The sequence below is a fragment of the Gigantopelta aegis genome, chromosome 5 (genome assembly GCF_016097555.1).
Source record: "Gigantopelta aegis isolate Gae_Host chromosome 5, Gae_host_genome, whole genome shotgun sequence".
NCBI classification, from domain to species: Eukaryota; Metazoa; Mollusca; class Gastropoda; order Neomphalida; family Peltospiridae; genus Gigantopelta; species Gigantopelta aegis.
The window spans coordinates 34794755-34821669 of NC_054703.1; the positions used below are offsets into that span (position 1 = coordinate 34794755).

Below are 26915 nucleotides of genomic sequence, written 5' to 3' on the forward strand. Positions count from 1 at the left end.
GATACACATACCTACAGACAGGACACTAACTATAATAACAAAGGGTGGGGTACTGATACACATACCTACAGACAGGACACTAGCTATAATAACAAAGGGTGGGGTACTGATACACATACATGCAGACAGGACACTAACTATAATAACAAAGGGTGGGGTACTGATACACATACCTACAGACAGGACACTAGCTATAATAACAAAGGGTGGGGTACTGATACACATACCTACAGACAGGACACTAACTATAATAACAAAGGGTGGGGTACTGATACACATACCTACAGACAGGACACTAACTATAATAACAAAGGGTGGGGTACTGATACACATACCTACAGACAGGACACTAGCTATAATAACAAGGGTGGGGTACTGATACACATACCTACAGACAGGACACTAACTATAATAAGGGTGGGTACGGATACACATACCTACAGACAGGACACTAGCTATAATAACAAAGGGTGGGGTACTGATACACATACCTACAGACAGGACACTAACTATAATAACAAAGGGTGGGGTACTGATACACATACCTACAGACAGGACACTAGCTATAATAACAAAGGGAGGGTACTGATACACATACCTACAGACAGGACACTAACTATAATAACAAAGGGTGGGGTACTGATACACATACCTACAGACAGGACACTAACTATAATAACAAAGGGAGGGTACTGATACACATACCTACAGACAGGACACTAGCTATAATAACAAAGGGTGGGGTACTGATACACATACCTACAGACAGGACACTAGCTATAATAACAAAGGGTGGGGTACTGATACACATACCTACAGACAGGACACTACCTATAATAACAAAGGGTGGGGTACTGATACACATACCTACAGACAGGACACTAGCTATAATAACAAAGGGTGGGGTACTGATACACATACCTACAGACAGGACACTACCTATAATAACAAAGGGTGGGGTACTGATACACATACCTACAGACAGGACACTAGCTATAATAACAAAGGGTGGGGTACTGATACACATACCTACAGACAGGACACTAACTATAATAACAAAGGGTGGGGTACTGATACACATACCTACAGACAGGACACTAACTATAATAACAAAGGGTGGGGTACTGATACACATACCTATAGACAGGACACTAACTATAATAACAAAGGGTGGGTACTGATACACATACCTACAGACAGGACACTAACTATAATAACAAAGGGTGGGGTACAGAGCTTGGTGGTATACCGTACATACCGTTCGGTATCAGTATTATGTCATTACCGATTTACCGTACCGAGCAAATTTCAAAATACCGAAATTTCGGTATTGAAAAATATTTAACGGAAATCACAAATAATATATCTGACGAACGCAAAATGTGTTGGTATAAATCAGAGAAGAGCTTTGTGTATGGAATTGAATTGTATTGAGATGAAATTCACGGGTGAGTCATAACACAGGCATGCATTTAAAGCAGAGTATACCGAAAATAGCGCTCGATATCGGTATCGTGTCAATACCGAATACTGTACTGATACCGAGGTAAATCATCCCCAAAATACCGATATCTATATCGAAACTCAAATTTCAATACCGCCCAGCTTCTTTTATATGGAAGGAAGGAAATGTTTTATTTAACGACGCACTCAACACATATTATTTACGGTTATACGGATTCAGACATATTGTTAAAGACCACACAGATATAGAAAGGAAACCTGCTGTCGTAACTTCATGGGCTACTCTTTTCGATTAGTACCAAGGCATCTTTTATATGCACCATCCCACAGACAGGATAGTATATACCACGGCCTTTGTTACACTAGTTGTGGAGCACTGGCTGGAACAAGAAATCGCACAATGGGGCCATCGACGGGGATCGATCCTAAATTGACCGCGAATCATGCGAGTGCTTTACCACTGGGCCACCCCCCCCCCCCCCTTTATGGGGAGAAAGGAGCAGTCAACGTACGTGCAAAAACTATTTTTATATGCAATGCCGTGTTATGATTGTTGCTTCAAACACGTTTTATTTAATTTTATCCCAATCAATGCAGCACGATTGGTACATCAAAGGCCGTGGTATATGCTGTTCTGTTTGTGGGAAAAATGCTTATAAAAGACTCCTGCTCCTAATGGAAAAATGCAGCAGGTTTCCGATAAATCTGTGTAAAAAATCGCCAAATAGACGATGATTAATAAATCAAATGTGCTCTAGTAGTGTTGTTAACAAAACAAGAGAGATAGACAGACAGCTAAAAAAACCCGTTAACTAAACAAATAAACTAAAACTTTAGGGACCTAATAAATAAATTGTAAAAAATAGCTGTAGTTTTTCGTTATTATTATTATTGTTGTTGTTGTTGTTGTTGTTGTTGTTATTATTATTATTTTGTTGTTGTTGTTGCTGTTGTTATAAGCGACCTACTTTCTCAACACTATGATGAAGGTGAAGGCCAACAGACGCTTCATGACGGTCATGACAAACTTCATGATTCGCGCTTTCTCCTCAAACATGCGCATCGTCGCCTTCCGCGCATGCTCAGCACTCATGTAGTTCAGATCCTGTTGTGAGTTCACGACCTGACAAAGAAAATCAATATAAACAACAATAACTAAAATTAAAGTGACAGGTCCTAGTTTTTAAACATATTTTTCACTATTTGAGCCGTCTTTGTTTTTCTATATATATATATATATATATATATATAAAAAAGAGAGAGAGAGAGAGAGAGAGAGAGAGAGAGAGAGAGAGAGAGAGAGAGAGAGAGAGAGAGAGAGAGAGAGAGAGATTACTCTCGTGTTTTTCGGTATCGTTAATATCATATATTAGGAATAAAAATTGTATTATGCGAGCTTCTGGCGAGCATAATACATTATTTTTATTCCTAATATATGATATTGACGATACCGAAATACACGAGGGTAATAATCTCTTTATCATATAAGCTCAAGCTTAATACAGTGTGCTTTTGTAAACTGTACACACAACTTTAATTCCAGTCCGCCATTACTAGATATTCAAATGAAGTAAGAATATGTGGCGCAGTGTATTTTTTAATGGAAATGACGTCGAACTCGAATGACGTCATTTTGAATGTCCTTACATCAAAATAAAGTTATGCCTAACTTTTTGTGTTTTCTGAACGCTGGACAGCTTTCAGTGTCAAATTGCCATTGAAATGTTTTTATTTGATGACTATGAATGCATACGTCAATCATGGAGTGTCACCCAAGTACGTTTGCTTAAATGTCAATAAACCTAGTGCCGAGACCTCTACTAATTTACATCTAACATGCAAAGTTATCAAATTCTTAAAGTATGTGATCTGAAAAATATCACATACTTTGATTGCACTGAAAATGTAAAATATTATATGATAAATTTGACACTGAAAGCTGTCCAGCGTTCAGAAAATAAAAAACGTTACGCGTAACTTTATTTTGATGTAAGGACATCCAAAATGACGTCATTCGAGTTTGACGTCATTTCCATTCAAAAATACACCGCGCCACATATTCTTACGTCATTTGAATATCTAGTAATGGCGGACTGGAATTAAAGTTGCGTGTACAGTTTACAAAAACACGTTGTATTAAGCTTGAGCTTATATGATAAAGAGATTGTTACCCTCGTGTATTTCGGTATCATCAATATCATGTATGATATAATATAATATATGATATTGACGATATCGAAAAACACTCTGGTAATAACCTCTATTTATCATATAATATCTTACATTTTCAGTGCAATCAAAGTATGTGATATTTTTTAGATCACATTCTTTAAGAATTTGATAACTTTGCAAATTAGATGTAAATTAATCGAGGTCTCGGCACTAAGTTTATTGACATTTAAGCAAACATACTTGGGTGACACTTCATGATTGACGTATGCATTCATAGTCATCAAATAAAAACATTTCAATGGCAGTTTGACACTGAAAGCTGTCCAGCGTTCAGAAAACACAAAACGTTAGGCATAACTTTGTTTTGATGTAAGGACATCCAGAATGACGTTATTCGAGTTTGACATCATTTCCATTCAAAAATACACCGCGCCACACATTCTTACCTCATTTGAATATCTAGTAATGGCGGACTGGAATTAAAGTTGCGTGTACAGTTTATAAAAGCACGTTATATTAAGCTTGAGCCTATATGATAAAGAGATTATTACCCTCGTGTATTTCGGTATCGTCAATATCATATATTACGAATAAAAATAATGTATTATGCTCGTCAGAGGCTCGCATAATACAATTTTTATTCCTAATATATGATATTGACGATACCGAAAAACACTCTGGTAATAACCTCTATTTATATATATATATATATATATATATATATATATATATATATATATATATATATATATATATATATATATATATATATATATATATCTGAAATCAGACATTACTTAAATTTCATTGTTTAGGTTATTAATGTCCGTATTCCGAAGTGTTTCCGGTGATTCTGGGCCAAATTTCACAAAACATCGTAAGCCTAGTTTTGCAGGTAAACGCAGGGGTAAAGCACTATAGAAACTTAAAGAAAAGGAGTTTTAGACTATTAACTACTCAGTTTGCCCCCCCCCCCCCCCCCCCCCAACAAAAAAATCCTAGCTACGGCCCTGTATTATAGTATTACAAATATAGTTAAAAGTACATGTATGTCATTTTCTTTTGCCAAACACGTGTATACGCACGACCGGTATAACTGTTAGTCGCAGACGTAAACTTACGCATAGCTTCGAGGTAACCCGGGCCTTGTACTACATGAGTCAAGACCATTCGTTTATTAACAGCCTCTTCGTCATCTGATGTAAGTCCGTGCCATGGATCACGGTTACAACAGCCAAGGAAGGGCGTTCGTCTCAGCGTCTCACTTGGTTTATTTTTTATCTCTACCTTTGTTATCATTATCCCTGAGCAGTGACTTGTACCTATCTACAGTCCCTTTGTGAATATTCAATTCATCTTGTCCAATTATCAGTTTGTTCAAGCAATCTTGGAAAGCAAACCTTTCATCGGTACCAGCCATACCTACAATGCTTGGAGGTAGAAGTGTTAGTGGTTCAGTCAACCAATAACTTTTACCACAGGTAGTTGGACCGTGAAGGATATAAGCATTCCTGCCATTCTCCAATTGTTTCAAGACAAGGAGCACCTTGGCAGATTCAACCGTTGGGTCAAGACCCGCATCTTCACACCAGAGAATCCAGTCAACTGCGCTCTCTCCAGGACTCGCGACGGGAAATTTATGTTCTTTTGGAGAAATGCTTTATTTAACGACGTACTCAACACATTTTATTTACGGTTATATGGTGTCAGACACACACAGATTTTTGAGAGGAAACCCGCTGTCGCCACTACATGCGCTACTCTTTCCGATTAGCAGCAAGGGATCTTTTATTTGCGCTTCCCACAGGCAGGATAGCACAAACCATGGCCTTTGTTGAACCAGTTATGGATCACTGGTCGGTGCAAGTGGTTTACACCTACCCACTAAGCCTTCCGGAGCACTCACTCAGGGTTTGGAGTCGGTATCTGGATTAAAAATCCCATGCCTCGACTGGGATCCGAACCCATTACCTACCAGCCTGTAGACCGATGGCCTAACCATGACGCCACCGAGAAGTAACGGTTATGGAAACAAGCTGTAAATAATATTTTCCTGTTTGAACATCGTGTAGACTCTTCGTTTCATTCTGTTGTAACTTTATCCAAATGTGTTACAGGTTAACCAAAATTAGTTTCCATTTTTACGGAAACTAGGGCTTGCGACTTTAATTTATAAAAAAAACAAAAACAAAAAAACCAACAACAACAACAACCCAGATATAATGCGCGTCTGCAATTTATGCAAGAGGGGAGTGGGGATCCGACTGTGGGGGCGTCGAGACATGCTGCACCGGAAATACATTTAAAAATAGAAAATTTATTTGATGAGGACAGATCGCCCCAACCACCACCCCCACCCCACCCCCTCCACACGCGTTTGGATCCGTTTATATTGCGTGCGTTCGTATGTGCGTGCGTGCGTGTTTTTGGCGGGTAATGTAATTACGCCTGTGTATAGGTTTCCTCTCCGTCAATCTAGTCTGTGTGTCTGTCTGTATGTATGTATTGATGTATGTATGTATTTCTTGTCTGTCTGTCTGTCTGTGTGTATGTATGTATGTATGTATGTATGTATGTATGTATGTATGTATGTATGTATGTATGTATGTATGTATGAATGTATGCATGTCTTGTCTGTCTGTCTGTCTGTCTGTCTGTCTGTATGTATGTATATATGTCTGTCTGTGTGACTATCTGTCTGTCTATCTGTCTGTCTGTATGTCTGTCTATCTGACTGTTTGTGACTGTCTGTCTGTATATATGTGTGTGACTGTCTGTCTTTGTCTGTCTGTCTGCCTGTGTGACTGTCTTTCTCTGTGTCTGTCTGTCGTTCTGTCCGTTCTTCTGTCCCACATATTGTTTTCCGGACCTTTTTCCCACGATGTCTCAAAGATATTGAGCTGAAATGTTGTTTATAGTTTTATTGAATATTGTTACAGATCAAGTGGCGATTTACTAATTGTTGACAGAGTTGTGGCCCTTGAACCTAGGAGATATATTTAAAAAAAGTTTTTCACATTTTTTTCGCAATGCCTCAAGAAATGGACCTAAACGTGTGTGTGTAGCATTACTATGTACTGTTACAGATCAAGTTTCACTTTCGTGGCGATTTATCCGTTTTTCAACAAGTTATGGCCCTTGAACTTACGAAATATGAAGAAGAAAAAATTGACCTGGGATGCCATTAAACATTCATTCATTCGTGCATTCATTCATTCATCCATCGATCTATTGATTATGCATTCATTCATACTTTCATTTATTCCTTGATCCACACATCCATTCATGTCATTATTCATGTTTTCATTCATGCATGCTTCCATTCATTCATTCATCCATTCATCCATCCATTCGTTCATCCATCCATTCGTTCATTCATCCTGTCCCGTATTCAATATTTATTGATACACCAACACATACACACATAAGACACCGGATATTGGGATGCAGCCTCTATCTTCTATAAGTTACTGGCCTGTCGAATGTCATGCGAATTCGTTCAGTAGATTCGAAACCTGCCAATTGAAACTTGGTGTTTTTAAAAATTGTACAAAGATACACTGCTTCCCCCCCCCCACAGAAAAAATCCGGAAAGCATTATAGAAACTTAAAGAAAATTCTCTTCTTAACTGTTAAAGGAGTTTTAGACTATTAACTACTTAGTTGCCCCCCCCCACCCCAAACAAAAAATCCTAGCTACGACCCTGAGTTCCATGCACTTTCATTTATTTATTCATTCATTCATTCATTCATTCATTCATTCATTCATTCATTCATTCATCCATTCATCCATTCATTCATCCTGTCCCGTATTCAATAATTATTGATACACCAGCACAGACACACATAATACACCGGATATTGGACTGTCGAATGCCATGCGAATCGGTGCAGTAGGCTTAAAACCTGCCATTTGACACTTGGAATTTTGTTAATATTGTAAAAAGATACACAAACGTACACCGGATATTGCAATGCAGCCTCTTGTCTCGTATAGAGATACACCGCTCAGTTACGTGACTGACCTTGTACTGCATGTTCACTTTAAAGTTCTGATCCAAGCCGTACACCATGTCGTGTACGGCACTGTACGTCTCCCCCATTCCAGGGTTCATGATCGACACCGAGTTGCAGTCCAATCCAAGAACTCCAGTGAATACTGAAATATCAAACCAAGAACTCTAGTGAATACTGAAATATCAAACCAAGAACTCTAGTGAATACTGAAATATCAAACTAAGAACTCCAGTGAATACTGAAATATCAAACCAAGAACTCCAGTGAATACTGAAATATCAAACCAAGAACTCCAGTGAACACTGTAATATCAAACCAAGAACTCCAATGAATACTGAAATATCAAACGAAAAACTCCAGTGAATACTGTAATATCAAACGAAGAACTCCAGTGAATACCGAAATATCAAAACAATAACTCCAGTGAATACTGAACCATTAAACCAAGCACTCCAGTGAATTCTAAAATATCAAACAAATAACTCCATTAATACTGAAATAACAAAGAAATAACTGTAGTGAATACTTAAATATCAAACAAATAACTCCATCAATACTGAAACATCAAACCAAGAACTTCATTAAGTATCGAGATGTTAAACAAATGACTATAGTAAACACTGAAATGAAACACATATAATAAACAGATTTTGCTGAATTTAAATGCTAACAAATGTATACTTGAAGATGTATATAGACGTGTAATTGACTTTTAGTCCAAAGGGTATGTGAATGAATCGTGCACTGTTTGGTAAAAGCATGAAACTTGGCACACATATACTACACATCATAGACATTAATTTTAAGATTGGAGTCATTTTCAAAATGGCCGCCATGGTAATTTCTCCATATAACATGGCCAAAATAACCCTAAATAATATATTATTGTCATTTCATGTTTAACTATTTCGATTAACGATCCTCTAGCATTAAAGACATAATTAGAAAATTGACCTCAGGTGACTTTTATAGGTCATTTCAGGGTCATAACTGTAAACATTGATATATGTTCTTAACGAGGCTTTATCAAAGTTGTCAATGGTAGCTTCCCACCAAATGTTTTTATTAATTAATTAGTTTTTGTTTTGAAATGTGATGATTATACCTGCACTACATAAAACAATACAATAAAATAATTAATTTACTTGTATAAAGTATTAATTTTGTTAGAACATCTATAGAGGTTGACTAACAGCCATCTTGAATTTTTGGGTACATAAATCTTTGAAGGCGAAGAATTGGGTATTGTTTTTGGTGAATACTTGAAGCAGATTGTTATGTTTTCTCTTCTTTTTAACATGGATTCTTGGGTAAGTCACAGTTTACGGTGAGTGTCAACACATTTTGTATATTATCGAGTTAAACGTAATTATGCAGATTATATATGGGATTAATCAATCAATAATTATAATCTGTTACAAATAAAAATATAATTTAAAATTAGTTCAGTATGACACTTGCAACCATGATTGTTCCTTTTTTCGACGCCATATAACCGTAAATAAAATGGGTTGAGTGCGTCGTTAAATAAACCATTTCCTTCCTTCCTTCCTTTATTGATTCCGATATTAGAAAGCTTGTGTTAATGTGGGTATCAGGCCCATTTCCTTCCTTCCTTCCTTTATTGATTCCGATATTAGAAAGCTTGTGTTAATGTGGGTATCAGGCCCATTTCCTTCCTTCCTTCCTTTATTGATTCCTATATTAGAAAGCTTGTGTTAATGTGGGTATCAGGCCCATTTCCTTCCTTCCTTCCTTTATTGATTCCTATATTAGAAAGCTTGTGTTAATGTGGGTATCAGGCCCATTTCCTTCCTTCCTTCCTTTATTGATTCCTATATTAGAAAGCTTGTGTTAATGTGGGTATCAGGCCCATTTCCTTCCTTCCTTCCTTTATTGATTCCGATATTAGAAAGCTTGTGTTAATGTGGGTATCAGGCCCATTTCCTTCCTTCCTTCCTTTATTGATTCCTATATTAGAAAGCTTGTGTTAATGTGGGTATCAGGCCCATTTCCTTCCTTCCTTCCTTTATTGATTCCTATATTAGAAAGCTTGTGTTAATGTGGGTATCAGGCCCATTTCCTTCCTTCCTTCCTTTATTGATTCCTATATTAGAAAGCTTGTGTTAATGTGGGTATCAGGCCCATTTCCTTCCTTCCTTCCTTTATTGATTCCTATATTAGAAAGCTTGTGTTAATGTGGGTATCAGGCCCATTTCCTTCCTTCCTTCCTTTATTGATTCCGATATTAGAAAGCTTGTGTTAATGTGGGTATCAGGCCCATTTCCTTCCTTCCTTCCTTTATTGATTCCTATATTAGAAAGCTTGTGTTAATGTGGGTATCAGGCCCATTTCCTTCCTTCCTTCCTTTATTGATTCCTATATTAGAAAGCTTGTGTTAATGTGGGTATCAGGCCCATTTCCTTCCTTCCTTCCTTTATTGATTCCTATATTAGAAAGCTTGTGTTAATGTGGGTATCAGGCCCATTTCCTTCCTTCCTTCCTTTATTGATTCCTATATTAGAAAGCTTGTGTTAATGTGGGTATCAGGCCCATTTCCTTCCTTCCTTCCTTTATTGATTCCTATATTAGAAAGCTTGTGTTAATGTGGGTATCAGGCCCATTTCCTTCCTTCCTTCCTTTATTGATTCCGATATTAGAAAGCTTGTGTTAATGTGGGTATCAGGCCCATTTCCTTCCTTCCTTCCTTTATTGATTCCTATATTAGAAAGCTTGTGTTAATGTGGGTATCAGGCCCATTTCCTTCCTTCCTTCCTTCCTTTATTGATTCCGATATTAGAAAGCTTGTGTTAATGTGGGTATCAGGCCCATTTCCTTCCTTCCTTCCTTTATTGATTCCTATATTAGAAAGCTTGTGTTAATGTGGGTATCAGGCCCATTTCCTTCCTTCCTTCCTTTATTGATTCCTATATTAGAAAGCTTGTGTTAATGTGGGTATCAGGCCCATTTCCTTCCTTCCTTCCTTTATTGATTCCTATATTAGAAAGCTTGTGTTAATGTGGGTATCAGGCCCATTTCCTTCCTTCCTTCCTTTATTGATTCCTATATTAGAAAGCTTGTGTTAATGTGGGTATCAGGCCCATTTCCTTCCTTCCTTCCTTTATTGATTCCTATATTAGAAAGCTTGTGTTAATGTGGGTATCAGGCCCATTTCCTTCCTTCCTTCCTTTATTGATTCCGATATTAGAAAGCTTGTGTTAATGTGGGTATCAGGCCCATTTCCTTCCTTCCTTCCTTTATTGATTCCTATATTAGAAAGCTTGTGTTAATGTGGGTATCAGGCCCATTTCCTTCCTTCCTTCCTTTATTGATTCCTATATTAGAAAGCTTGTGTTAATGTGGGTATCAGGCCCATTTCCTTCCTTCCTTCCTTTATTGATTCCTATATTAGAAAGCTTGTGTTAATGTGGGTATCAGGCCCATTTCCTTCCTTCCTTCCTTTATTGATTCCTATATTAGAAAGCTTGTGTTAATGTGGGTATCAGGCCCATTTCCTTCCTTCCTTCCTTTATTGATTCCTATATTAGAAAGCTTGTGTTAATGTGGGTATCAGGCCCATTTCCCGTTCTTGATCACACCCACTAGACGTTCAGATGTTCCTGTTAGTGTGCTTGTATGCATCTGCAATGTCTTGTGTGGGTTTTTAATGTCCATTTCATCTTCCACTCAACATTCCTTCTTTCAAACCATGCCAAAATCAGTTTGGTACTCCACACTGAGAACATGACATCCTGTGTTGATGGAATTATTTTCCATTCCTCAGACTTTTCATGTAAACATTTTTATTTTTATTTATTTTATTTTATTTTATTTATTTTTGCTCTGATTACACTACCATCTGCTCTTCCTTAGTTATATATAGAGGATAATAAACGAGTTCCCAGTTATTATCAAATTTATGTCCCGAGTGAAATAATTTTCAATTGTCACGAGCTTTGTCGAGTGACAAATGAAAATTATTTCACGAGGGACATAAATTTAATAATAACTGGTACAGAGTTTGTTATTCTATTTATTACCTCAGCTATTTTTCTCTAAAAGTCTATTTTTGACGCACATACACGAAGGCCAACCTGTATAGAAACGATGTAAACCACTTTACGCACTGTTCTGATAATTGCTATAGCTTTGTAATTTAATCACGTTCATAGATAATTTTTAAAAACAAAAGTTATTTTTATTCTGCTACAAAATCTATAATGAATTGCATTAAAATGACATTTTGTTACAAATTTAACACCAAAAACAGAGAGTCATAAACTCAGTCTTTAAAGTACATGACGTCATTTTGTGTGTTTGCCAAATTGTGATGACGTCATATTTACCACCATCAAAGTTCATTGGTTTGTAAGCGTCAAATTGTCTAATAGTATTCTTCGTTAGACCAATGCTGAATATTTCTCACTGAGAAAATATGGAAAATATTTTCCCTGTTATGAGTGACCGCTGGGATAATAAATAGAGGATAATAAACGAGTTCCCAGTTATTATCAAATTTATGTCCCGAGTGAAATAATGTTCAGTTGTCACGAGCTTTAGCGAGTGACAAATGAAAATTATTTCACGAGGGACATAAATTTGATAATAACTGGTACCGAGCTTGTTATTCTATTTATTACCTCAGCTATTTTTTCTCTAAAAACCTTTATTTTCGACGCACATGCACGAAGGCCAACCTGTATAGGAACGATGTAAACCACTTTACGCACTGTTCTGAGAATTACTATAACGTTGTAATTTAATCACGTTCATAGATAATTTTAAAAAACACAAATTCTCTTTATTCTTCTTCCAAATCTATAATGAATTGCATTAAAATGGCATTTTGTTATGAATTTAACACCAAAAACAGACACCCGTAAAGGCAAACTTTGGTTTGTAAGCGTCAAATTGTCCAATAGTATTGTTCGTTAGACCAATGCAGAATATTTCTCACTGAGAAAATATGGAAAATATTTTCCCTGTTATGAATGACCGCTGGGGTAATAAATACCTATAATGTATCTTTGAATGAGAAATTATCATGCATTGGTTTAACGTACACTACTATTGGACGATTTTACGCCGACAAACCAATCACCTTGTCGGTACTAAATATGACGTCATCACGATTTGGCAAAACACACACAATGACGTCATGTAGTTTAAAGCGTTTGCGTTTACGTCTTTCTGGACCCGTGCTTATAAAACTTAAAGTCTAGACTTTAATAAAATCTAGACTTTGACGTTAAAGTCTAGACTTTAAGGTTTATAAGCACGGGGCCTGGTTTAAGTGTTAAACTTGTGATAAATTGGTAGTTTAATTCATTACTGATTTGTTTTTTAACAGAATATATATAACTTTGGGTTTCAAAAATTATCTGTGAACTGTGAATAAAATACAAAGTTAAAGCAATACCCAGAACAGTAAAGTAGTTTACGTCGTTACTATATACATGGACATGTAGCCGATGTAGGCTGTATAAAAAATAAGACTTAAAAAACCCCAAATAGCTGGGTAATAAATAGAATAACAAACTCGGCGCCAGTTATTATCAAATTTATGTCCCTCGTGACAAGTAAAAATTATTTCACTCGGGACATAAATTTGATAATAAATGGTAACTCGTTTATTATCCTCTATATAATTCCATACCGTGCACCACTAGTCAGAGAAAAAAACATGCCGACCATTCACTTCATTTGACATTGTCCAATGTCAATACAATAGCAATTGTATCAAGGTACACATTTGTATATGTCTTTCTGTTACAGAGGCAAATTACCCACATACTTGCATATCTGAATATTATTTTCTGGAATGTGTCTAACATCGGTCTACAAGCTGGTAGGTACTGGCTTCGGACCCCAGTCGAGGCATGGGATTTTTAATCCAGATACCGACTTCAAACCCTGAGTGAGTGCTCCGCAAAGCTCAATGGGTAGGTGTAAACCATTTGTACCGACCAGTGATACATAACTGGTTCAACAAAGGCCATGGTTTGTGCTATCCTGGCTGTGGGAAGCGCACGTAAAAGAGTAGCCTATGTGGCGACAGCGGGTTTCCTCTAAAAATAATGTCAGAATGACCATATATTTGACGTCCAATAGCCGATGATAAGATAAAAAATTCAATGTGCTCTAGTAGCGTCGTTAAATAAAACAAAGTTTACTTTATTTTACTTTGCGTATAAGTTTCATGGTGCCATTTATACAGGGCAGAAGCAATCACCTGCCATGCATGAGCTGATACCTTACTTCGGGCTACTTTTAAAAAGTTCCTGATGATATAATTTCACCTAGCACTGGTGCCAATATCCAGCCACTTTCAACAAGTACTTTTAATAGCGACATCTTGGTGTGCAGACCACTCATCATCACAACAACAGCAGTCTTTTGCCTATATATATGGCGCCATATCTACTGGGTGTATTTTAAACCACTGTTCAATATGTGAAATCACAGGAACCTCTTAAGGATTGAGATTCTGCATGGCTATAGGACTGAGCTGAATTATTCGAAGACCTAATAATGTGTATTAAAAAATAAAACGAGTCATAATCTACTGAAATGTTTTAATTAAACAGAAAACATTATGCACAAAAGGATAATGTATATAAAATATGATTTAAGACGGCCATTTTAGATTATGACGTCACTGGTCTAAGTGGGATGTTGTATGGTTGACTCATCATTTATTGATGCACATGGTGATAAAAAATAAAGCTAACAAGCAATGATATTTTACCAAATAAATCTATACCCATACTCAATGGAATTTAAACAAGTACCGACAGGTACGTTGTTTGGTACGCAAAAAGGGGTGTGGCCTATTACCGTTAACATGCCTTTACATACCGAGTACATGAAATCTACATTCATTTTGTTTCAATAGTCAGGGTTCCCTAATAGTATCTATATTGTTTTTGAAGATATATAATTTTCATATATGAATCACTTTAAATGGTAATGGATTAAATGTTATTATTAAGGTAAAATTGTTATTGTTTTGAACCTAAAATTACCCATAAAAGTCACAAGGGCCACCAAATGACTGTAACACACAGACGTGTTATTGAGGTTGTTTTTGTATAGACGTGTAACGGGTTGTTTTATTGCATTTTGTCACAAGGTGTGTTTACCTTTACAACAATTGCTGTCAATGAATGGTGGATCTTTCTTTCAGGCAATGTGTCTAGAAATTACCTTGAAAAGTCAGGCAATGTGTATATTGCCTGAAATATTCAGGCAATATACAGATTACCTGAGTGAATCAGTTACTTTACAGATTGCCTGAAATTTTCAGGCATTCTACAGATTGCCTGGTTTTACACATTGACTGTAACATATAGACGTGTTATTGAGGTTGTTTTTATATAGACGTTTAAGTGAGGTTGTGTTTATATAGACGTGTACCTGAGGTTGTTTTATATAGACGTGTACCTGAGGTTGTTTTATATAGACGTATAATCGAGGTTGGTTTAGGTACATGCGCTGGAGGGTTTTCTATATATACATAATACAGGTGTACTTGGGGTTGTTTTATATAGACATATAACCGAGGTTCGTTACTTGGGGTTGTTTTATATAGACGTATAACCGAGGTTCGTTTAGAGGGTTTTCTATATAATCGATACTGGAGGGTTTTCTATATATACATAATACACTTGGGGTTGTTTTATATAGGTACATGCGCTGGAGGGTTTTCTATATATACATAATACAGGTGTACTTGGGGTTGTTTTATATAGACATATAACCGAGGTTCGTTTAGGTACATGCGCTGGAGGGTTTTCTATATATACATAATACAGGTGTACGTGGGGGTTGTTTTATATAGACGTATAATCGAGGCTGGTTTAGGTACATGCGCTGGAGGGTTTTCTATATATACATAATACAGGTGTACCTGAGGTTGTTTTATATAGACGTATAATCGAGGTTGGTTTAGGTACATGCGCTGGAGGGTTTTCTATACATACATAATACAGGTGTACTTGGGGTTGTTTTATATAGACATATAACCGAGGTTCGTTTAGGTACATGCGCTGGAGGGTTTTCTATATATACATAATACAGGTGTACCTGAGGTTGTTTTATATAGACGTATAATCGAGGTTGGTTTAGGTACATGCGCTGGAGGGTTTTCTATACATACAGGTGTACTTGGGGTTGTTTTATATATAATACAGGTTGGTGTACCTGAGGTTGTTTTATATAGACGTATAATCGAGGTTGGTTTAGGTACATGCGCTGGAGGGTTTTCTATATATACATAATACAGGTGTACCTGAGGTTGTTTTATATAGACGTATAATCGAGGTTGGTTTAGGTACATGCGCTGGAGGGTTTTCTATATATACATAATACAGGTGTACTTGGGGTTGTTTTATATAGACGTATAATCGAGGTTGGTTTAGGTACATGCGCTGGAGGGTTTTCTATATATACATAATACAGGTGTACCTGAGGTTGTTTTATATAGACATATAACCGAGGTTCGTTTAGGTACATGCGCTGGAGGGTTTTCTATATATACATAATACAGGTGTACTTGGGGTTGTTTTATATAGACGTATAACCGAGGTTGGTTTAGGTACATGCGCTGGAGGGTTTTCTATATATACATAATACAGGTGTACTTGGGGTTGTTTTATATAGACGTATAATCGAGGCTGGTTTAGGTACATGCGCTGGAGGGTTTTCTATACATACATAATACAGGTGTACTTGGGGTTGTTTTATATAGACATATAACCGAGGTTCGTTTAGGTACATGCGCTGGAGGGTTTTCTATATATACATAATACAGGTGTACTTGGGGGTTGTTTTATATAGACGTATAATCGAGGTTGGTTTAGGTACATGCGCTGGAGGGTTTTCTATATATACATAATACAGGTGTACGTGGGGCTGTTTTATATAGACGTATAACCGAGGTTGGTTTAGGTACATGCGCTGGAGGGTTTTCTATATATACATAATACAGGTGTACTTGAGGTTGTTCTAGATAGACTGGTCTATCGGAGTTACTTCTATAAAGACATATGTACTTTGGATACAATCTGATTAAAATTAGCTCCACTGGTCTCACCAGTAGATCTAACAGCATTGCGTGGACTCCCATGTCCAGGTGATATTTCATCTATAAATAACAATGTGAATATTGACCAATTACACTTCGCCTTTTATAACGTTATTCGGGAGCATACAAATTCTAAAAATATTGGTCGAGACTATTTATGCAATAGGCGAACTTGTTGATCTATTTCAATATTGCAAAAAGAGGGGGAAAAGTGCAGTAATACACTCTGGATTGTATATTAGTATAAACAGATTTTATGGCTATACCATCACGTTTGGGGGGTTTTTCGTCTTGAAACGAATTTTATATAAAATTTTATATTGAAATTAGTTTCCGGTATACTACGTAATTCACCCGAATCATTTCGTATACCCTCGGCATAATCCCGAATATTTTCAAATTCTTTTCAAGTCACTGGCATGATTTTGCAAGATAGGTTTTGATTGGTCGAATGAAAGGTTAACTGGACATGAGCTCCAACGGGCTGCTGTTAGATCCACATCTAATAGTGGAGCTAATTTTAATTAGATTGCTTTGGATAGTTCTGTATGGACTTGTGTGTGCGGTGCTTTCTATATAGACACCTGTACTTGAGGTAGATCTACGAATTTGACGTGTATATCGGAGGATGTTCTGCATAGACATATATAATTGATTCTGATCTATATAGTCTATCTGAATTTCTTCTATAAACGCGTGTGCTATATACAGACTGGTGTACCGGAGGTTATTCTACATATAGACAGGTGAAATGAGATAGCTCTATACTATGTATTGGGGTAGCTCGATATAGAGTTCTGTGGTGGAGGATGTTCTATATAGACAGGTGTGTTTCGGGTTGCTCTATATAAAATTGTATATCAAATGTTGTTCTATATAGATGGATGTACTTGGGGTCGCTCTATATGAAACTGTGCATCAAATTTTGTTCTATATAGATGGATGTACTTGGGACTGCTCTATATAAAATTGTGCATCAAAGACCTATACAGACAGGTGAACTTTGGGTTGTTCTATATAAAAGCGTATATCGGATGTTGACCTATATAGACAGGCTTACTTACTTCGGATGATGTTGCACAGGAAGCTCAGTTTGAGAGGCAGACAGAGTATGTAGCCGAATATGGAGAAGAAACTCAGACACTGGGACTCTGTGTTGGCGAACCACTTCCGGCACCGTTGGGTGGCCAGGTGAAAGACGCCTGGAGAACACAGCAACATGACCGTCAGAGTCAGGGGAAACAGAACAAAACGACCGTCAGGGTCAAAAGGAACAGAACAACATGACCGTCAGGGTTAAGTGGAAACAGAACATCACGACTCTCAAGGTCAAGAGGGAACAGAACAATACGACCGTCAGGGTCAAGGGGAACAGAACAACACAACCGTCAGGGTCAGGGTAAAAAGAACAATACGACTGTCAGGATCAGGGGGAATAGAACAACACAACCGTCAGGGTCAGGGTAACCAGAACAATACGACCATCAGTGTCAGGGTAAACAGAACATCACGACCGTCAGGGTCAGGGTAAACAGAACATCACGACCGTCAGGGTCAGGGTAAACAGAACCTCACGATCGTCAGGGTCAAGGGGAATAGAACATCAACGACCGTCAGGGTCAGGGGGAACAGAACAATACGACAGTCTTCTACCAACTGCCAAAACATTCACTACTACAACTGTTGCTACCGATTATACTCCTATTACTGCTACTGCTACTGCTACTGTCACTACTTCTGCTGATGTTACTACTGCTACTGCTACTATTGCTATTACTACTACTATTACAACTACTACTACTTCTACTAATATTACTACAACTACTACTGCTGATGCTACTACTACTACTACTACTACTACTACTACTGCTGATGCTACTACTACTACTACTGTTGCCACTATTGCTACTACTACTACTACTACTACTACTACTACTACTACTACTACTACTACTACTACTGCTACTACTACTGTTGCTACTATTGCTACTACTACTATTACTACTACTACTACTACTGTTGCTGCTGCTGCTGCTGTTGCTGCTACTAATACTACTACTACTACTGCTGATGCTACTGCTGTTGATACCGATACTGCTGCTGATACTGATACCGCTGCTGATACTGATACCGCTGCTGATACTGATACCACTGCTGATCCTGATACTGCTGCTGATACTGATACGGCTGCTGATACTGATGCCACTGCTGATACTGATACAACTGCTAATACTGATACCACTGCTGATACTGATACCACTGCTGATACTGCTACCGCTGCTGATACTGATACGGCTGCTAATACTGATACTGCTACTGTTGATACTGATACTGTTGCTGATACTGCTGCTGATACTGATAATGCTGCTGATACTGCTGCTGATACTGATACTGCTGCTAATATTGCGACTGCTGCTGATACTGATGCTGATACTGATGCTGATGCTGATACTGATGCTGATGCTGATGCTGATGCTGATACTAATACTGCTGCTGATACTTATGCTGATACTGACACTGCTGCTGATACTGGTACTGCTGCTGATACTGCTGCTGATTGCTGTGGTTGCTACTACTACTGCTACTGCTGTTGGTGCTACTGCTGCTGCTGCTGCTGCTTCTGATACTGCTGATACTACTGCTGATACTGCTACTGCTGTTGATGCTACTACTACTACTACTACTGCTGCTACTGCTGATGATAATGATGCTGCTACTACTACTGGTGCTGTTACTGCTGCTACCGCTGTTACTGCCAATGCTGCTGATGAAGCTACTGCTACTACTACTACTACTACTACTACTACTACTACTACTACTACTACTACTATACTACTACTACTACTACTACTACTGTTGTTGTTGTTGTTGTTGTTGTTGTTGTTGTTGTTGTTGTTGTTGTTGTTGTTACTAGTATTACTACCACTATAACCACGTAACGTATACCTTCACAGCGGTAGTTGAGTTTTTTCTGCCACCTTCTCTCGATGTCGAGAATTCGAGCCAGTTTCGAATCGTCGTCGCCCACGTCAGTTATCTCGGCTTCAATGGTCATCTTCTCTTTCTTCGGTTTAGGATCGTACTTTGGCGCCTTCTTTGGTTCATCCTTCAACATCACAACCTCGCTGTCGTCTTCGATCTGGGTAAATTTAAAGTGCCATTTTCAGTTTCGTTTTTAAAATTATGTTCCAGTTACGTACTTGGCACAAACTGTCGAATAAAGTATTGCTGCTACGGTTTTTCTTTCTAATGATTGCTGCTATTGCTATTGCTAATGTTTGTACTGCAGCTATTGCTAATGCTACTACTACTGCTGCTACTACTACTGCTACAGCTACTGCTACTACTACTGCCACAGCTGCTGCTGTTGTTGTTGCTGCTGCTGCTGCTACTACTACTATTATTACTACGACTACTTGTTACTAATATTAATACTACTATGTAGCTGCTACTACTACTACTACAGCTACTATTACTACTGCTACTCCTGCTGCCGCTACTGCTTCAGCTGCTTCTACTGTTAAGGCTGCTACTACTACTACTACTATTACTACTACTACTACTGCTACTGCTACTGCTACTGATATTACTTTTACTACTGCTTCTGTCACTGCTACTATTAATAGTAGTAATAGTTATTAATTATACTTATTCTCATTACTGCTATTATATTGTTATTATTGTTGTCAGTTAGTGATAGTATAATCATTAACATCACTAATGCAATCATCAGCATATTGTCTTTTTGTTGTCGGTTTGCGTTGTTATTGTTGTTGTCGTTGTTGTTACTGTTGTTGTTGTTGATGATGTTTCTGCTTTCGTTGTTATTATTGATATTGTTGTTGTTTTGCGTTGTTGTTATTATTATTGTTGTTGATGATGTTCTTGTTATTGATGATGTTCTTGTTGTTGTTGTCATTGTTGTTGTTGATGTTGGTATTGTTGTTGTTAATGTTTTTGTTGTTGTTGATGTTGTTGTTGCTATTGTTGTTGCTGATGTTGTTTTTGTTGCTTTTATTGTTACAGAGTATATATCATGTTCCTCATATGCCGTTGTGTAACGGCCTGAGCATAATACAGTTATGTTCTGTTCTGTTCAGCGGTAGTGTTGTTATTGTTGTTGTTAATGTTTTTGTTCATGTTGTTGATGTTATTGTTCTCGTCGTCTTTGTCGTGGTTGTCATTGTTGTTGAATGTTGTAATTTTTTTGTACCTCATCTCTGATTGGCTGATATGAATTCTGCAGGTTCTCGATGATTTCCTTTATATAAAAACCACGACTCTGAAAAATGGAAAGACAAATCATGGTCATTATTAGAGACGGGTTACTATCAAATATGCAACATGTAACAGACGTCGCAGATCGATGCAAACCGATGAAAAATACAAAATAAATGCTTGGGGGTTTTGGGTGGGTTTTTTGCAAAACAAAATATGAATTATGGTCATTATTAGAGCCGGGTTACAATAAAATCTGTAACACATACTAGACGTCGCAGATCTATGCAAACCGTCGACAATGTGTATAACAACGTAGTGGCAGACGGCATGTCGTGGGTGCATAAGGTTCAAATGTATTGCAATATATTTAACCTGCCACGATGCGCGGTCATCTACTGCGAACTGGGTTACATATTTTGTTGGAACCAGTCTTGACAGGTGTTTCTACGTAGAGTTAACTAGAGTTGAATCCCGTCGGTACTCGAGAAAGTGTTCGACCCATCGGTGAATTCGACATAACCATTCGGTCAACAACGTGTAACTCGAGACTTCTACGGTGTATTCGACCCTTCCTTGTTCGACCCAACGATATTTAATTGTGTATGCATTTGTATGTAGATTGAATGGGGTTTTAAAGGTGCAGTGTTTTCCTCTTGAACAGGACTGGGTGGTTACCCTTTTCTGGGTATGTTGCCCCCAGATACCCAAACGGTCCATGGCGACAGGCATAGTGATATTAATTTTTTTAAAAAGTGGTAAAGACACCAAAGCTATATAGAAATATATAGCGTAAATAATTGTGGTCTTTGGTCATAAAGTTTGTTTTTGTTTAACGAAACCACAACAGCTGAGATGTATTAATCATTGCCTACTGCATGTGAAACATTTGGTAATTCTGACATATAGTCTTAGAGAGGAAACCGCTACATTGTTCCATTAGTAGCAAGGAATATTTTATTATGCACCATCCCATAGACATCCAAAACCGACCGCGCATCAAGCGGACGCTTTATCACTGATTACATCACCCCAATGGGTCGACCGATTAGGATCAATCCCAGACAGGACTGCACAACAAGGAACGCTCTAACCACTGGTCTCCAATCAGAGAATGGTTCAACTGTCATGATTCCATCCCTCGAAGGGGCGAGACGTAGCCCAGTGGTACAGCGTTCGCTTGATGTGCGGTCGGTTTGGGATCGATCCCCGTCCGTGGGTCCATTGGGCTATTTCTCGCTCCAGCCAGTGCACCACGACTGGTACATCAAAGGCCATGGTATGTACTATCCTGTCTATGGGATGGTGCATATAAAAGATTCCTTGCTGCTAATCGAAAAGAGTAGCCCATGAAGTGGCGACAGCGGGTTTCCTCTCTCAATATCTGTGTGGTCCTTAGCCATATGTCCGACGCCATATAACCGAAAATGAAATGTGTTGAGTGCGTCGTTAAATAAAACATTTCCTTCCAATCAGAGACTTGTTCAACTGAGGTGATTCCATCCTTCTACGCTATTATTATGTAATAAATCGATATAAAAATATTTACTAAAACTTCGCTGGGACGAGAAACAGCCCAATGGGCCTACCGACGGAGATCGATCTTATAGCGATCGCGCATCAGGCCAGTGCTTTGACACTGGGCTAAAAAGAAAAAAGTAAAAGTTTTTTTTTATTTAACGACGCCACTAGAGTACATTGATTTTTTAATCTTATAATCGGCTATTGGACGTCAAACATATGGTCATTCTGACACTGTTTTTTAGAGGAAATCCGCTGTCGCCACATAGGCTACTCTTTTACGACAGGCAGCAAGGGATCTTTTATTTGCGCTTCCCACAGGCAGCATAGCATAAACCATGGCCTTTGTTGAACCAGTTATGGATCACTGGTCGGTGCAGGTTTACACCTACCCATTGAGCCTTGCGAACCCAGTACCTACCAGTCTGTAGACCGATGGCTTAACCACGACGCCACCGAGGCCGGAGACACTGGGCTACGTCCCGTCCTTATATGGTCATATGAATATTCATCAATACCTGGATATCTTTAAGCCCTTCCTTGATGGGTTCCGTTCGAAGTTTAAATCGGTTCCTTGTCAGGTTGACCAGAACCTGAGTCATACAGGTCAGCATTTTGGTGGTCTCTTTGGCGTTATAGATTATGTTAGTGACCGGACCTGGTGGTTAAGAGAAAAACTGATGGTATACAGCACGTCAGAGAAGAAACCTGCTGTGTCGTGTATGTAGATGACGACGACGCTCGTTTGTTATTCTAACAATTATTCAACAATGCACAGGTAGGTGGATAGGTGGAGGGAGGGAAGGACGGACGGACGGATGGATGGATGGATGGATGGATGGATGGATGGATGGATGGATGGTTGGATCGATTGAGGAACGGACATAAAAGCAAAAACACAGACAAATAGACAGACTGGCTGACTGACTGACTGACTGACAGATAGATTGACAAACAGACAGACAGACAGACAGATAGATAGAGAGAGATAGATAGATAGATAGATAGATAGATAGATAGATAGATAGATAGATAGATGGACGGACTGCTAGCAATGGACAGACTGACGGGTGGATGAACGGATCAACAAAAGCCTGCATTTTATAACTGATTCGATATGTACACAGTGTGATATGATTGTGATATGAGATATGTGATGTAAGAAGACGTTATCTGATGTGACGTATGATGTGAGATTAAATTTAAAATGTTGGCATATAGTCTTGTAGAGGAACATTTTTTCATTAGTAGCAAGGGATCTTATATATACACCATCCCACAGACAGGATAGCACATATCACGGCATTTGATAAACCAATCGTGGTGCACTGGCTAGAACCAGAAAGAGCCCAACCCTAAACCGACCCTGCATCACGCGATCCGCTTTACCAGTGGGCTACGTCCCGTCCCCAATATGAGATAAATGATATGACATATATAACACACGTTCATAACATAAATGATATGACATATATAACACACGTTCATAAATAAATGATATGACATATATAACACACGTTCATGACATAAATGTTATGACATATATAACACAATGTTCGTGACATAACTGATATGACATATACAACACACGTTCATGACATAAATGATATATGGTCCTGTATGGTCTACCTGCTATCAGGTACATGATGGCGAACGCGGACACGTAGGAACGGCCGCCCTTGCCGAAGATGAGCAGCACCACGAGAGAGAGCATGCAGCGCATGCGAACACTGGCCGTGAAGCACACGGCGATAACGAAGAGACAGCCTGCAGACGCGATCTCGTAGGTCTCCTCCTCGAGGTCAAACTTCGTCAGAACCACCTGGTTGAACGCTGGAAAAAAGGGGGTTAGGTTTAAAGGTATGGAAGGGTTCAGAAAAGAGAGATACGTTAATCGGTGGATAAAGGCATGGACTGAAGATAGCTTTAGAATTAATGGATGGATGGATGGATGGATGGATGGATGGATGGACGGATGGATGGATGGATGATGGATAAATGAATGGATGGATGAATAAATTAATTTTATAAAATTAATAGAGGGATGAATGAATGGATTAATTAATTAATTAACCGATGGATGGATGGATGAATTAATGATGAACGAATGAATGAATGAATGGAGGGATGGATGGATGGATAGATGGATGGAGGAATGGATTGATAAATGAATGAATGAATGGGTGACAGGCTGATTGACTGGATGGATGGATGGATGGATGGATGGATGGATGGATGGATGGATGGATGGATGAATGGATGAATGAATGAATGAATGAATATATAAAGTGATAGAAGGATGGATTGATAGGTGAATGAATGAATAAAGGAAGGAAGGAAGGATATCTTAGCATGAAAGAAAAACTGCTAATGCTAACTAGGTTAAAAACACATGCAGCCGCGTGTACAGGAGGGTCGGTGTCCACACCCTTACAGAAGGAATGTTCAATTTTTAAATATAGTTTTCGGAGGAGTGTGACTCTCTAGACCCCTTACTTTCCTGCACGTTCGGCTTGTATGGACATGTTCAGAAAGGAGAAACCAGTGAAGAAAAGGAAAGAAAGAACAACAAATGAGATAGTTGGACGCCAAGCATACAAAAGGAAATATATTTGATGGGGAAATGGAAGAAGGGCTAAGTTCGAAAGTCAGGTCAGGTCAGGTCAGGTCAGGTCAGGTCAGAGGGGTTTTACGTGCAAATCCAGTAGCGCACGCCTGTCATGGGCACAGGTGACGGCCTTCGAAGGGTTTGCCAACAGCCTTTCACCACACTGTATACACCTACACTAGATAAGAAACCCACCGTATCCGAGTAGAATTCCGATTGGAAAGGTCAGCGCTGATTTAACCGCAGTGTACTGGTTTGTGTCCGACAGCCAGACTTTCCGTAACGTTTTCCCGATCAATCGCAGAAACTTCGGACACTCTGAAATAAAATAATAATAGTAATAATAATACATACTATATTTATTATTCCCCAAACAAATATGATCATGTCAAGTTCGGGTTCTTTGATATTGGTTTAAAATTCTGGCATTACAAAGAAAAAAAGATATGTTTTATTTAACGACGCACCCAACACAATGTATTTTACGATTATATGGCGTTAGACGTATGGTTAAGGACCACACAGATATTGAGAGAGGGAACCCGCTGTCGCTACTCTTTTCGATTAGCAGCAAGGGATCTTTTATATGCACCATCCCACAGACAGGGTAGTACATACCATGGCCTTTGATATACCAGTCGTGGTGCACCGGCTGGAACGAGAAATAGCCTAATGGGTCCACCGACGGGGATCGATCCCACACCGACCGCGCATCGAGCGAGCGCTGTACCACTGGCCTACGTCTCGCCCCTCCTGGCATTACAATACGCACCAATTTGGGTTATTTTAACATTTAGTCGAGAGTTGAAATCACTGTTTAAAGTGAGATAACATCAAATGTCTGTGGTAAGCCAAAAGTCGTGCTAAATTCGAACCCTATAACAATAGCCTCTTTCACTTACTTCTTCTTTTCTTCTTCTTTCTGGCGCCTTTGGGTTTTTTAGGAGACTTTTTCTTCGCTGACTCTGTGTCACTACCTTGTCTAATCACCGATCCCTCGAGAGACAAGTTGTCGGGACTACTGTAACCTCTATCGGGGTTCTCCTCACCAGGGGAGATAAATAGACTGTGAGTGCTGCCACCTAGCAGCGGATCCGTTTCTGAGTAATCCCCAAACTCATCGCTGTGCCAAGACCTTGAGTCTTCTGAGCGACTCATTATTTCGGTCAGCTATACATCAGTCAATGTCATTTTGTTTTTATCATGCAACGGCAGATGGAATAACGTGCTTGTAGTAAAACTTAGATTCGTGACGTAATTCTGGTTAGCCATATGACGTCATAGTTGTTTGTATTACACAGGCACGTGATGTTAATTTTGTAAACTGAAATTTTTTGTTTTGACATTGTACATTTTCTCCTGTAAACCCCATCTTGTCACTGTCATATAATTATTGTTAATGTACCTCATATGCCGCTGAATAGCGGCCTGAGTGAAATAAAGTTCTGTTCTGTTCTGTTCTGTTCTGATGGTTAGTATGTTATGTAATGTGATTGGTTAGTAGTTACATTATTTTGTTGGTATTAAAGAGATAACAACCCCCGCAAATCCGATGACGCAATTAGAAAGTGCGACGAGACAAGTTAACATTTAAAGCCTACCGCACACGAATTCCGGAAATAACAGGTCAGGCCCCGTGCTTGATGTCTTGATTTTAATAAAGTCTAGATTTTAATGTCATGGCAACGCCATTCAAATAGCATTACGTGAACAGGTGGTTCATTAACCGATTCACTCCGGCTGTCTCTTGCGCTAAACACCCATGTCCCAAAAGGTCAATGCACAATATTACAAAATAGCATGGGCAAAACACAGCCAGAAGGCTTACCA

At 38.5% G+C, this 26915-nt stretch overlaps 1 protein-coding gene across 1 annotated transcript; it reads right to left on the bottom strand.

Moving 5' to 3' along the window:
• Positions 1 to 2428: 2428 nt before the first annotated feature.
• On the bottom strand, positions 2429 to 26335 carry LOC121373113 (protein sneaky-like). The gene is made up of 9 exons (XM_041499562.1): positions 25988 to 26335; positions 25281 to 25403; positions 24107 to 24310; positions 22996 to 23135; positions 20952 to 21020; positions 19685 to 19877; positions 17803 to 17940; positions 7662 to 7795; positions 2429 to 2587 (listed from the first exon to the last, which is right to left on the bottom strand). The coding sequence occupies exons 1-9, from the start codon at positions 26241 to 26243 to the stop codon at positions 2429 to 2431; spliced, it is 1416 nt and encodes a 471-aa protein (XP_041355496.1). The 5' UTR covers positions 26244 to 26335.
• Positions 26336 to 26915: the final 580 nt, after the last annotated feature.

What these genes read in the sequence shown, in the direction of transcription:
- LOC121373113 (XM_041499562.1), bottom strand. Translation starts at nt 26,243, where the DNA reads ATGAGTCGCTCAGAAGACTCAAGGTCTTGGCACAGCGATGAGTTTGGG. An exon ending in CGGAATTCTACTCGGATACG is followed by an intron (nt 24,311 to 25,280) that starts GTGGGTTTCTTA and finishes CCTTTTTTCCAG; the next exon opens with CGTTCAACCAGGTGGTTCTG. An exon ending in AAGGGCTTAAAGATATCCAG is followed by an intron (nt 21,021 to 22,995) that starts GTATTGATGAAT and finishes TCCATTTTTCAG; the next exon opens with AGTCGTGGTTTTTATATAAA.